Source organism: Lissotriton vulgaris, chromosome 8 (assembly GCF_964263255.1).
Source record: "Lissotriton vulgaris chromosome 8, aLisVul1.2, whole genome shotgun sequence".
NCBI lineage: Eukaryota > Metazoa > Chordata > Amphibia > Caudata > Salamandridae > Lissotriton > Lissotriton vulgaris.
This window is the reverse complement of record NC_141696.1, coordinates 220,534,015-220,548,496: the sequence shown is the minus strand read 5'-3', so window position 1 is coordinate 220,548,496 and position 14,482 is coordinate 220,534,015. Positions and strand designations below refer to the sequence as shown.

Genomic DNA, 14,482 nt, shown 5'->3' with positions numbered 1-14,482 from the left:
CGCAATTGCAATTGCCGCACCCATTGGCCTTGTTCATGCCCCAAGCACAAGCCCCCAGCACAATGCACACGTTTAAGGAACAAGAGACTACTTTGCCGGTAAGGTTCTTTTACGTTTCTTATGTATATGGTTGGCAGCTGTATAGCCTATGTCCATCTGCTGCAACTGTCCTTTCCAATACTGTATTGGGTGTTGTGATTGGTGCTGTGGTTCCTGAGATTACCCGCCTCAAAGGTTTGAGCTCTCTCTTTATTTTATTAGTATAGATAGCCTAGGCCTCCCAGAACATCTCTTCTTTTTGGGGTTTTTGGTTTTAAAGTCTACAGGCTGGGAACATGAGTATTGAATTCTGATGTGCAAGTAAAACAGTGTGCTTGATTGTTCTTCGATGGTGAACTCATTAGGTCGTGCCTAGGCAGCACGCATGCGCTGTCTTTTAGACATGCGATATTCACTCTGTGGACTTTGACCAAGCCCATTGATTTTTATTCGTTCTTTCGCATGCTGTTCTGAAATGCTGGCTTTTCTCTGGTGCATTTGTTGTATTTGTCTCTTCTTCTGGTACTTGGTTCACTCCCATTGTTCTGCCCCTGTTACATGTACTTGTTCCATCCGTCTAGTTAGCCTGCTTTCGGTGCACTATTTTACTTATTCTTCGGCCCACAGCGCTGCTCCCAGTTCACTTATTTATTTATTTATTTATTTATTTAGTTATTTGAGGTTTTATATAGCTCTAGCTAAACCCGGGGGTATCAGAGTGCTTTCCATGTTCTGTATTAGGGCAATAGCGTTGGAGACTTAATCTCCCCTTGCCGTTCCCCCAATACCACCTCCCGCAGCTTGTAATGTGCAGTGTCCTTGTTCTGTAATCGTGCCACCTCAAGCCTGTCGCTACTTGTACAATGGTTCTCCTAGCGTCTTTTAATTTGGGTATGCACACTCTATATTTGTGTGGGCGATGGCCCCCTCCAGCCCATTCATGCCTGTGTTGTTGCTCATATCCAGGATATCCCTCCCACCCTCCATTGTCTGGGTGCTTGTTCTTCCTGTCTCCGTCAGAGTAGGAGTTCCCCCGTTCAGGCTGATGCCATCGCCCAGGCCACCTACCTCCTGCCACCAACCCCCTGTTTTCCATCTGGTGGGTTCCATCAACTCTTGTTTAGACGCAGACACTGATAATCATAGTCCATGCGGACACCATTTTCTAGCACGTTTCATCTGGGGGGTTGGGAGTTGCAACATACGGTATATTTCAAAATGAATTGGGTGATAGGATTTAAGAAGACTTTGAAACAAAAGCGTATACATTTTAGTAATCTACTTTGCCGCATATAAGACACTGAGTGCCAGAGGGGTACTTGCGCCGTTGATATTGCTTCGATGTCTGCCCATAACCTGCCCCAATTCCAAGAAACATGTGTGGGAAGTCAAGCATTTTACATATAGCGTTGAGCCGCTGCTTTCCCCTCCGTAGGTTAGTAAAATTTTGCATATTTTCAAACAGTTGTTTTACTGTAAATTTTTTATACTAGCATGAGAGTGGTGAGATAGGGACATACTCCAGAGCCCCCTTGTCTCCCAGCGTACCTGTTTCTTCTTTTAATCTCTTCCACACGCATAGCTGCCAAGCTTATTTATATACACCGGATGTCTAAGTTTGTTTTCTATTTAAAATGTCCACAGTAGTCACTGACCATTAAACTTCCCAAGTAGGACACCCCCAAGTGTCTTTGCACAGAAGGATGAGTATGCTACTTTCAAATTGGCCCATCTGTACCAGTGGGTTCAATGTGTACACCTCAGTTGTTTTGTGTGCAGAGTTGTGCTGTTGCACGCTGTGAGCATGCAGGATGGCAGCCTTGGGATCCGAAAGTGAAGTTTATATTGACGGTGAGTGGAGAGGTGTCTCATAACTACATGCTTGTCTGATTAACAGACTAATCATGGGGACACAGCAGAATGGCTGTTCTCTCAAGAAGATCCTGCAGCAACCAAGAAGTCTGGGACAACCGCTGTAGTTATTACTCCATATCACATGCTTTTATTGTGGAGTGGCCTGCTGAAAGTGTCCTCCTATGTCTTTCTTAGGGAGAACATCCTCTTATTGCATCCTTCAACAGACTCTAAAAGATGCTGGATGAGTTATAGATCACCATGCTTGCAGTGAAATCTGGTGTTGCAGTTGTTGAGGTGGCCATAGAGACACTAGAATCCAGAGTTGGGATTCTCGACTCTCCATTTTCAATTCAGAAGGAGATTAATAGTTCAGCAACTGACTGTGATATGTCTTTTATTGTGGCAGTTGAGGGAAGACTGGCAAACCTCCCAGTCTAAGCACAGCAAATATTGAATTGTGGGGCTCGTGGGCAGAGGGATGATTAAAAATTAGGAGATCTGTTAAATCTTTCCTGAGGATTGCTTAGGGACTCATTGACACCCACTGCCTATGAGCTTAAAATTGGCGACCAGGTTATCTTGGGGAGAAATTGAGCTGCTGTTGATTTTTCGGGATGTTTCTCACACAACAGAGTCCTACATTGGGCTACAAAACAAGAGAGTGACTCTTATGTTTTTCCCATGTGTGCTCTGCTAAGCTGCTAGACTGAGGAACAAGCAATACATCAGGAGGGGAGTTCGTTGACTGTGAGGACCAAGCAATTGTATTCAATCTTGTTTCTTGGGCAACAGAACATCAATGTTAAAAAGGTTGAGGAAGCCACCTTTACATGAACTTGGTTACAAAGAGTTTTTTCCTGCTGTTTGACGTTGTTAAACTATTTAGCTGTGCATTGATTGTTTTATTGCTTTGATGGCATGTCCATCAGTTCCCACCTTCTAACACAATCAAGCGCTAGTCCCTGGTGTCTTTTTGATACCTCTGTGTTTCTGTTTAAGCAAGGTAACTGTGCTTTTAAATTGTTATTATGTCCCTAAGAAAACCACTGGAAAGTCTGTTTCCCTTTCACAGAGTCTGAACCATGGTAAGATGTTGTTCTTGTGAATCTTGGCCTCTGCATAATTATGTGTAGGTGTTTGTTCGTGGCGCATGAGTCTTCAATATGGTCTTGTAGTATTAAATATTCTTACAAACAATGCCAATAAAACAAAGGTTTTAAAATGTTTTTACTTTAAACTAATTTTGTTTTAAATACCCTTTAAGCTCATCCAAAGATGTATTTACTACAGTTAAACATGCCTGTTATCTTGGCAAAACATTTTCTCCTGCCTTGTATCCTAAAGCAGTTTTTTTTACATTAGAAGAAAACCAGAGATCCCTGTGTGTAATTCTTAATTATGATAATGGCTCAGGATTTTCTTTTTCTGCTTTATTTCATAGCTGCTTTATCTCATGGATGTGTTCAAAAATGGCATCAGACGGCAGAATCTTAGACTGGCTTTCCCGTTAACACTCTATGTTGCAAAGGTGGCCCAGCAGTGCTTGAACCCAGGTTAAGTATCAGATTTTACTTGTTTATATTCTGTTTTGTAGCTTAACTGGATTTAATGGCTACTCATTTCTGATGAATACTTCTAACCACAAATTCCTCACCTTCAGAATACCACCATTCTCCAGACTGGATTCGAAAGGTTCAAATAGAATAGCTCCTGCACGGTGGTAGATGGTCATTGCGATGCCACATTGATTTTGTACGGGTCCAGGGTCACACGGGGTGCAGAATACAAAACCACGGGATCTATTAGTGTTTAGGTATTTTATTGAGGCTTTAGCAGTAAGCCAAAAGAAAGAAAAAGAAAAGAAACAACAAGATCTTTGGGGATTGGTAGGCTGGTCTCTAGTCTTCCTCGTCGTGCAGTATGGGTCAAGCGGTCTGTGGTCCTGCTTGGTCTTAGGTTTTGGGTTCCCGGGTCTCTGGGCCTCAGAAGGGAAAAACAAGAGGGTGCAAGGGTCGGGATCAGTAAACGTCTTATGGCTTCAGTAAGTGCTACCTTCACCAGTCAATGTGGGGGGGGGGGGTGTTTGTGAAGAATATAAAAAAAATACGACAGGCCGCTCAAGTGCCCTACCTCCCGCCTCCCCACACATCCCACCAAAACGCCCCTTGCCTGTAGCCATGGCCCATTCCTTGGACCGCGGCGTATGGACCCCGGGACGTCTCCTCCTGTCGGCCCACCGGGTTTGTGAGTGGTGTACAGAACGTTCTCCTGGCTCCGGTGTTCTCTTGCCGCGTCCGCTGCTTGGCTCCTCTCTCTCTCTTCCGCCGGTCCTGCTCGGCTCCCCTCTCTCTCCTCCGCCGGTCCTGCTCGGCTCCCTGCTCTCTCCTCCGCTGGTCCTGCTCGGCTCCCCGCTCTCTCCTCTTCTGGTCCTGCTCGGCTCCCCGCTCTCTCCTCCGCCGGTCCTTCGCCGTCAGCTACTCCTTCTCCACGCGTTACTCGTCCTTCTTCTCTCCGTCGGTTCTCCTCTCCGCCCTCCAGGTGCTCGGCTCTCCTGCCTCCAACGCTGCACACCGTCCGTTCCTCCTTCAGTCCTCATATCCCCCCTATTTCCGCAGTCAGGCGTGTCTCCGCCCCCTCCAGTGGTCCGGAGACTACAGCGCTGGCGTGTTCCGGGTCTTCCTGTGGTGGCAAGGCAGAAGTACACCTCCGAGCCACACCACGGGTCCCGTCCTGCTCCTCCTCACATATCTCCCCCCGTAAGAACGGACGGGGTGGCCAATCGGGACAAGGATGCCAGGACAGATAGTCCGCACAGATCTGCCTGGAACCAGGGATATGCAGTGTCTGAAAAGAGAAAGGTTGTAGGGACATAAACCACCGGAGGATACGTTGGTTAGTGTCCTTGCTCCATGCCAGCCAGGTCAAAGGGGCATGATCTGTTAACAGAAAAAAGGAACGACCCAAGAGATAGTATTGCAAGGCTTCTATCGCCCACTTGATCGCCAGGCATTGCTTTTCGATGGCGGAGTAGTGGACCTCCCTAGGGAGCAGTTTCCTGCTTATGTACAGGATGGGTACCAACTCTCCGTCCACGTTAGGCTGTTGTAAAACTGCTCCCAGGCCTAATCCAGACGCGTCAGTCTGCAGGACGAAGGTCTTTAGGAAGTTAGGGCATTGTAAGATGGGTGCCCTACATATGGCGGCTTTGAGTGCCTGAAAGCTGTTTTCTTGTTGTATCCCCCATGTACTGATCTGTGTTGGTCGAGCATTGGCTAGGAGGTCTGTAAGAGGGCTGGCTCGGGTGGAAAAGTGCGGGATAAAGCGTCTGTAGTAGCCTGTGAACCCTAGAAAGTATCTAACGTCTTTTATCTTCTTGGGGGAAGGGATCGCCTTGACTGCCTCTATCTTGCTTATTTGTGGTTTGATGTGTCCTCCCTGTAACAGTGTATCCTAGATAGTGTACAGAGTCTGTGGCTAACAGTGATTTTTTTGGGTTGATCTGAGCCATGCTTCTTGGATCGCTTTAAACACTAGAAACAGATGTTTTAGATAGGCTTCCCAAGTAGGACTAAACACCACGATGTCATCTATGTATGCAGCTGCGTAGTCCCTATGGGGCTGTAGGAGTCGATCCATGAGCCTTTGAAAGGTTGCGGGGGCTCCGTGCAACTCAAAGGGAAGCACGCAAAAGTGATAGAGCCCCGAGGGAGTGGAAAAGGCCGTCTTTTCTTTTGCTTGCGTTGAAAGGGGGATCTGCCAATACCCTTTCGTAAGGTCAATGGTCGTCATATAGGTGGCATTTCCCAGTCTTTCTAGCATCTCATCGACCCGTTGCATTGGGTGAGAGTCGAACTTTGTAACATTGTTCACTTGTCGGAAATCAATACAAAAGCGTAGGCTTCCGTCCGGTTTTGGCACCAGTACTATGGGTGAGCACCAGTTGCTTGTAGAGGGCTCTATGATGTGAGCCTGCAGCATAGCGGACACCTCTATTTCCACAGCATCTCTCCTGGCCTCAGGAATGCGGTACGGTTTCTGTTTGACGATGGTATTGTTCAAGACCACAATATCGTGTTGTACCAACGTAGTCAAACCGGGGTCAGAAGAAAAAAGACCAGGAAAGTGGGCGAGGGTGACTTTTACCTGGGCTCACTGTGTGGATGTGATGATGTTGCCTATTGCAGCTTCCTCTGTTTGTGGTGGTGTGGTGGTGTAGTGGGGATGTTTAATGGTCTCTGGGTGTTTACCAGAAGGGCGGATTGTCCCTCTCCCATAGTCTCAGGGGGTTCCACCCACTTCTTTAAGTGGTTGATGTGATAGATTTGTTCCCCCCCTGGATGTAGGGGTTGGAGTACACTATAAGTGACAGGGGATACCTTTTTTTCTACGACGTAGGGTCCTTGCCATTTGGACAACAACTTGTTGTCGGTGGTGGGAAGGAGTAGAAGTACCTTGTCTCCGGGTTGGAACGTTCTCACCTGACAACCACGATCATCATAGCGTTTTTGAGAGGCTTGATCGGTCTCCAAATGTTCATTGACCAAACCCCATATGTGGATGATGGCGGCCTTTAAATCTGCTGTGTATTGTTGGAGGGGTTTTCCCTCCTCTTCTTCCTCTTCTCACTGCTTTGCAGCCATATCTAGTAGAGTCCGGCGTTTTCTACCGAAGAGGACCTCGAACGGGGGGAGTAGCCTGTGGACTTTTGCTCATGTGTTCTTATGGCAAACATTATGAGAGGCAGTTGTTGGTCCCAGTCCCTTCCTGTGTCAGAGATGACCTTGCGGAGCATATTCTTGATGATTTTATTGTAACGCTCCACAGGCCATCTGTCTGGGGGTGGTACACGGAGGTCCGTATCCGTTGGATACCCAGGATCCCGCACACCTGGGCCATCTGGCGAGACATGAATGGGGTCCCCTGGTCCGTGAGAATCTCTTCGGGAAACCCCACCCGGGTGAATAAGGTGACCATGGCTCTGGCTATCACTGGGGTTGTCATTGATTTCATGGGAAAAGCTTCTGGATACCGACTAGCATAATCCACAACCACTAACAGATATTTATGGCCTTTGGATGAGGGAGTGAGTGGTCCCACTAAGTCCATTCCTACGCGCTTGAAGGGTATATCTATTATGGGTAGAGGATACAACAGGCCCTTTTTATCCCCGTGGGATTAGAGATTTGACACCGCACACATGCAGCACAATATCTTGCCACGTCCTTATAAACACCAGGCCAGTAGAACGTACCTAACAAATATGTGAGAGTCTGTTCTTTCCCATAATGCCCCCTTTCCCCCCCCCCCCGGTTTGGTTGTGGGCCAGCTGTAACACATGGTCACGGAAGGACAGGGGAACAAGGAGCTGGGTTGTGACGGCGTCTTCCCTTTTTGTGGCTCTGTACAATAAACCCCGTTTCTCATAAAAGTAAGGTCCTACCTTGTCGGGCTCCTGTTCTTGCACTTGTTCCCAGGCATGTCGAAGGGTGTTGTCGTCCCTCTGGGCTACCCGAAAGCTGTTTGGGGAGGTTTCCACCATGTCTGTAAGGCTCACAGGAAAAACATGAGATTGTCGTGCTGCTTGGGTGTACAGGGTTCTGGCTTTTCGCTCTTACTTTTCCGATCTTTCCCCACTACCCCCTCCACCTCGCTTTTTATTAAAAGGGGCGTCTCACCACCAGGTCGCTGAATTATTTTTTGTTTCATCGATATATTGGTCAAACCAGGAATGATCTGTCCCGATAATGACGGCTTCCGGTAAAGAGAGTATCACACCTACTTTGCGCAACTGGGGATCGTTGGAGACGACCAGTAGTGCTTCCGCTACAGGGTACCCTACGGTGTCACCATGGACACAGGTAACATGCACTATCTCGTTGTCTCGTAATTGTTGAGGATTAACCAAAGATTTATCTATGACGGACACATGACAACCTGTGTCCAGTAGTGCTTGTTTTTTTTCCGTTCAGTAATACCTCCCTTTTATACTGGTGATGACCCTTGCCTGTCAGATATATACGTCCCTTGGAATATCCTATGTCCATTGGCTCGGCTGGTGGGGTTCTATGAGGGCACTGTCGGGCTATGTGGCCCCATTCCTAACAGTGATAGCACTGGGGCCCTTGTAGGCTGGGACCAGGGACGGGGGACATAGGCCTAAAGGGGATGCGTGAGAGAAAGGGGGCTCGGGTCTGCTTGGATGTCTGGGGTTGGCCTGTCTTGGGAAGGAGGTAGATGTTCGGGTAATCCCTGCTCGGAACTCGGGGGCCCTATGATATGCACAAGCTAGGTCTACTGCTGTAGTGGGTGTGAGGTGGGGATGCTGTTTGACCCATGAGCGGGTAGTGGGTGGTAAGGCGTCCAGAAATTGTTCTCGGTACACTTTGACAGTCAGTTCATCAAGGGTGGACTCGTGAGGGGTCAGCCAACATGTACCTAGATCCTGAATCCGGTAATACAGGGCTCGGGGGTAGTCCCGGGGGTTCAATTTTTCCTTTCGGAACTTGGCCCTGTAGTATTCCTGATCGCATCCGAGTCTTTCAAGTATGGCTTTCTTTATTTCATCATATTGCGTTCTGCCTGCGGGATTTGCGGTCTGGTAGGCAGCCTGTAGTTCACCGGATAACAGGGGAGCAATATACTGACTCCATCTTTCTCTGGGCCATACTGCCTAAGTGGCGACTCGCTCAAAGTTAGTGAAAAAATAGTCCGGATCATCTTCTTCTTGGAACTTTTGTAATTCAGAGCTAGGTACATTAGGGTGAATACGGGTATTATCCGTGAGACGCAGAATGGCGGTATCTTGTATTTGCTGATTTGAGGTAAGGAGAGTGGCCTGTTCTTTCAGGGCACCCTGCAAAGCCTCCCTCTCTGTTTTCGCAGTTTGCATCTGTTGTTCGAATATTATCTGGAGATGCCTTTGGCCTTCTGCCAATTGGGAGATGACATTCTCCACCGGGATAGGCACGGGCTGTGACATGTCGCCACAGATTTGATCCCACTTCTGACACCAAAATGTACGGGTCCAGGGTCACACGGGGTGCAGAATACAAAACCACGGGATCTATTCGTGTTTAGGTATTTTATTGAGGCTTTAGCAGTAAGCCGAAAGAAAGAAAAAGAAAAGAAACAACAAGATCTTTGGGGATTGGTAGGCTGGTCTCTAGTCTTCTTCGTCGTGCAGTATGGGTCAAGCGGTCTGTGGTCCTGCTTGGTCTTAGGTTTTGGGTTCCTGGGTCTCTGGGCCTCAGAAGGGAAAAACAAGAGGGTGCAAGGGTCGGGATCAGTAAACGTCTTATGGCTTCAGTAAGTGCTACCTTCACCAGTCAATGTGGTGGGGGAGTTTGTGAAGAATATTAAAAACATACGACACGACGCTCAAGTGCCCTACCTCCCGCCTCCCCACACACCCCACGAAAATGCCCCTTGCAAAGGCACTTGCTTGTAGCCACGGCACGTTCCTTGGACCGCGGTGTATGGACCTGGGGCGTCTCCTCCTCCTGTCGGCCCACCGGGTTTGTGAGTGGTGTACAGAACGCTCTCCTGGCTCCGGTGTTGTCTCACCGCATCCGCTGCTCGGCTCCCCTCTCTCTCTCCTCCGCCGATGCTGCTCGGCTCCCCTCTCTCTCCTCCGCCGGTCCTGTTCGGTTCCCCGCTCTCTCCTCCGCTGGTCCTGCTCGGCTTCCCGCTCTCTCCTCCGCTGGTCCTGCTCGGCTCCCCGCTCTCTCCTCCACTGGTCCTTCGCCGTCCGCTACTCCTTCTCCACGCGTTACTCGTCCTTCTTCTCTCCCTCGGTTCTCCTCTCCGCCCTCCAGGTGCTCAGCTCTCCTGCCTCCAACGCTGCACACCGTCCGTTTTTCCTTCAGTCCTCTTATCCCCCTTATTTCCGCAGTCAGGCGTGTCTCCGCCCCCTCCAGTCGTCCAGAGACTAAAGCGCTGGCGTGTTCCGGGTCTTCCTGTGGGGGCAAGGCGGAAGTACACCTCTGGTCCACACCACGGGTCCCGTCCTGATCCTCCTCACAGACTTCTTTCTGCCCAGGAAGTTACAATGCTGCTGTATATAAGCACTACCGCAGAATGTTGATTAACATTGTTTTAATACCTGTGGACACAGATCCGAAGCTCGCTTGCTCCCACTTTTTCCTTGTCAGTTGATGGCTTTTTTCTTCGAAAGATGTTCTTTTTTCCTAAAACTACAGGGTTCAAACTTTATGGAAACTGTTGCAAACAGCTGTCTGTGACAGACCACTATGAGGTATGGCTCTGGTGTTTGGGTTTAGGGCACAACTCCAATTCCAGCGAGGAGTGTGCTTTTATGCATATGCAGGTAATCAGGGAAAGCAAAGCTGTATGTCGTCCAACTTCAAAAGAAGTCATAGACGTTCCGCTCAAAGTCAAGGGCATGGACCAATTCCCGCTCTCTGAGACATTCCAGCATCGTCTAAGTTACAGTTCAAGTCTTCCGGTAAGTGCCTCTCGGCCTCGCATCCAGTCCTCCGCTGAGGAACAAATTCTGCAGCTGATCCTGATGCTGTCAGTTCAATTGGCGACATGGAAACAGATTGAGGACTATAACGTGGCCATGTTGTGAATCCTTGATACTATTCCGGCTCCCTTCTGTACACCTTCGGGCCCCAAGGAGGCCTCCAGTCAGAGTACTGCAGCCAGTTCCACCCTTAGCAACCTTCTGAGCCTCCTACTCTCGTCTCAGGTTCTGCTCCGACGCGGGAGCAGACTTCCAGTCTAGCACCAAAGTCCACACTGGTCCCTTTGATGCCAGTGTGGAGGAAGATCTTGTCCCAATGGTTCTTTCCTTCTACAAGTGAAACTCGCCTCGACCCGACTAAGGTCTCATCCCAAAGCTGCACCGATGTACCTGGTCCCAGTTCAGTCAGAATCCGACAGAAGCATGCCCTTACCTAGGAGCCTCCCCCGAGCACTCTTACAACCTTGCGGTTCCAATTCTGATCAGAATCCAACTGCTGTAAAATATGACAATGCTGTTGATAGGTATTATTTCGCTCCAAATTATAATGAAAACAATCTCTGATGCAGCACCCTATTCCAGAACGCCTGGTAGTTCAAGCAAGGTGTACCCCAGTTCATTCCCAACACCCACCCTTTCAGAAAGTGGGTCAAAGAGAATGGAAGTATTTGGGAAACTGATGTTTTTATCAGCCAGCCTAGTCCTCCGTCCAGTAAACGCCAGCTGGTTGCCCAGGAGATATTGCCTTGTGGTTCCAACTCTGTTCAGAGTCAAACTGCTGTAAGATATGGCAAAAGAGATGATAGGTATTATTTCACTCCAAACTATGATGAAGACAATCTCTATAAGGATTTGCAGGAGACCAATGGGTTGGACACTCCTTGGAAACATGGGTTTTGTTCTCCATCTGGACCATTTGCGTAATAGTGTGCTTCTATTGCTCTGGTGGTAAGACGTGCAGCAGTGGTCATAGTGTTACAGCTTCCACACATAGAAGTTAAGACCAGTGTGTTAACATAAGTTTTGCAACCTGGACAGACTTCCTCTGACCCTTTACTGCCATTCAGTGACGTTCTGAGTGATATATTAATGGGCACATGGGCTATGTGTTGTTCCTGTCCACTAGTGACCAGGCCCAAGCAAGGTGAGCTCCTGTTAATTCCCAATACCCACCTCCCTCGGACAGGATCAAGGAGAATGGAAGCTTTCGGGAAACTGATGTTTTTATCAGCCAGCCTAGTCCTCTGGCCAGTCAACGCCAGCTTGTTGCTCAGGAGATATTCCCACACTTGTAGGACATAGTTAGCGAGCTCTTACCAGAATTCCCTGAGGTATTTCTGGTCAAGCCATCCAGAATGTTGAGGACATTATCCATTCTGGACTAGACATTATCGACGGCTGAGACCGAGCAGTTGACACTGGTGTGGTGTTTCGGTGTCAGGTATGGTTGAGATCCACAGGCTTCCGCGGGGACGTGCTATCCTCACTGATGGATATGCCATTTGATGGATCACTTCTATTTGAAGAGAAGGAAGATCCCGCATTGGAACGTTTGAAATAAAACTGGACCACAGTGCATTCCTTAGGCTTTTTTACCCTGCAAGGCAGTACTCTTTGTGATGCTACAGAGGGATCTCAGTTGAGTCCTCGCTGTCCTCTTGTGCCCAGCTGACCTCTAAAAACGGTATTCCTAGATGTAAGGACTTCATCTTGTCCCATGAGTGAACTGCAGGCTCTCTTGGTGAAGCCTCCTTTTCCCCAGGTTAAGTAGTGTTGAGGACCGGGCTGCCTTTTTTTGACAAAGGTCGTGATTCCTTTTCATGTTGGGCAATCCATCACTCTCCCAATGTTCTTTTCTCCGCCCACCCTTCGAGAGAGGAGAAGACTCCATTGGCTGTACTCCATGAGAGCCTTGAACTTGATATCGATTGGGTGGAGGATCAGCTTTTTGTGGTGTCTGTGCGGCAAAAAAGGGCAAAAAAGGTCTCTGTAAAGGTGGATATTCCCTTGCACTAAGATCTGGTATGCATTGACCATGAGGGTCTATTCCACCAGGGCTAAGGCAGCTTCCACTGCGTGGACATCAGTGTAAATGTTCATGAAACACTACTGCATTGACAGCCAGGACTAACGGAAAGGGCATTTTGCCAGTTTGGTCCAATAGGACTTTTAAATTTGTGCCATTCCACACCCCCCACCACCTTGGGAGACACTGCTTTGGTATCTATTTTTAAGCTGAGGAATATGCGTTTAGAAATGTTCATCAGAAAACAAGTTACTTACCTTTGGTAATACTCTTTCTGTTGGATACTCACTTTACCGCAAATTCCGCTCTGCCCTCCCGCCTCCCCGTTCTGTGCATTAGTCACTTTTTCACTTCTAAAAAAGTACCAAACTGGAGATCAGCACACGGGTACCTCTGCATCCGAGGGTGGGGACAGAGGCAAGAAAAAAGCTGATGTTGATGACTGGTGCTTATATGCCACTCCACCGCCCCTTCCGGGGCGGAACACAGTCAGCTTGGAACCACACAGTGGTATGCAGGAGCATGCTGTTAACATTTTCCAGATTTAATCTGGTGCCTGGGAATTTTCCAGAGGTGAGGAATCTGCAGTTGGACAGAATGTCCACCAGAAAGTGTTACTGAAGGTAAGCAACGTGTTCAGTATGTAGAACGACCTGAACTGAATGTTCGGTTTTTCCACCAACAAGATCTGAGATCTATCTTTGCTAAAATAAAATTGATAATTATTTGATTGAAGATGCTCATAAAACCTTTCAAACAAGTATGTTTTCTCAAAGACCTGGCTTAACAGGTTTCACTTTCCACTCATCCTCTGAACTAGCAGACTTTGGGCCATAAAATCAAGGTGCAGTGATCATCCAATGCTTGTTGCTGGCCTTATGTAATGGGTTCTTACTCTTTCTAGTTGACGTCTTCAGAGTGAGACTATTTGTAAAGCACCCCTGATTTAGAAAAGACAATTAAACACAATTCTTCAGAAAGATTTCTTTTAACAAAAGGTGTTCCTTTATTGTCTGCTCTGGTATTTGTTGGCCGCTGTAATACTCCTACGTTTGTTAAGGCGGAGTTATTTCTTGTGGACACATTCCTAGTTTTCAGTACTTTATCCTTTTTTCCACTCTTCCTTCATCTATCCACCTTCCACATGTTCATTTGCTGAATACTGCTGTGATAATTCAGTCAGTTTGTCCACTGCTATGTGTATTTTCCAGATAATGCTTTTTCGTTGTCTTCCTCTTACTTTTGTCCATTGCATAGGAGAGAGATATTACAGTACAAAGATACACAATCAATACTATGTATATTTTTGTTTGGGATGCCATTTCGAATTGTTGGAGAATTGTTTCCTGACCTTTAAACTCTAGTTCAAAGCATTGCATCTTAATACCCACCCCTGTTTTCATATTAATGTCAGTGTTAAAGGAATGTTGGTTAATTAACGTTATCTATCAACTAATAGTGCTTTTGCAACTTTTCCTCATCTCTTCACAGAGGATCACATGTACATCAAAATAAACAAATTCCTTCTCATGCACCAGTATTTGGACCTTCAGAAAGTACCTGATTTCCACAAGCTCTTTTTTAGCTGTGACATGGAGGTAAATATTCAGTATTTTAAATTTCTCTTCCTACTTTTCTAAGTTGGGAACAATAAGTGTTCTCCTTAGGTTCGAACTGTTCGCTCCCAGTCTAGGCAACATTTTCTTGGACTGTCTTCAAGTAAAATGCTGAAAATGGACCATGCATATAACTTTGGAGCCAATTCAAGCAACCTCATCCAATGTCAGTATGATATAAAGCTACCGCTAAAATACCTTAATTAACATACAGAACAAACACTCTTGTTTGAGCTAGACAGCAGTCAAATGGGACACTAAGTGATAGTGACAGAACACGTGGGTTCCTAGCACATTCTGAGTGCAATTTACTTTCTATTTATCAAAATAGATAAATAGCTTTTTTTTAAAACAGGATTACTGTACAACATGTAACATGCTATGCTGGCTTTCTGTATACTACTGTGCATTGGGTATGTATTGATTCAAATATTTACATTTGTTTTGGATTTTAAAATT

At 47.2% G+C, this 14,482-nt stretch overlaps 1 protein-coding gene across 1 annotated transcript in view; it reads left to right on the top strand.

Moving 5' to 3' along the window:
• URB1 (URB1 ribosome biogenesis factor) overlaps positions 1 to 14,482 on the top strand; it is a 783,310-nt gene that overhangs the window by 647,299 nt on the left and 121,529 nt on the right. The window contains exons 32-33 of the mRNA XM_086933991.1: positions 3,338 to 3,449; positions 13,899 to 14,005. Coding sequence (XP_086790117.1) covers positions 3,338 to 3,449; positions 13,899 to 14,005 — 219 coding nt within the window. The remainder of the gene's footprint in view (positions 1 to 3,337; positions 3,450 to 13,898; positions 14,006 to 14,482) is intronic.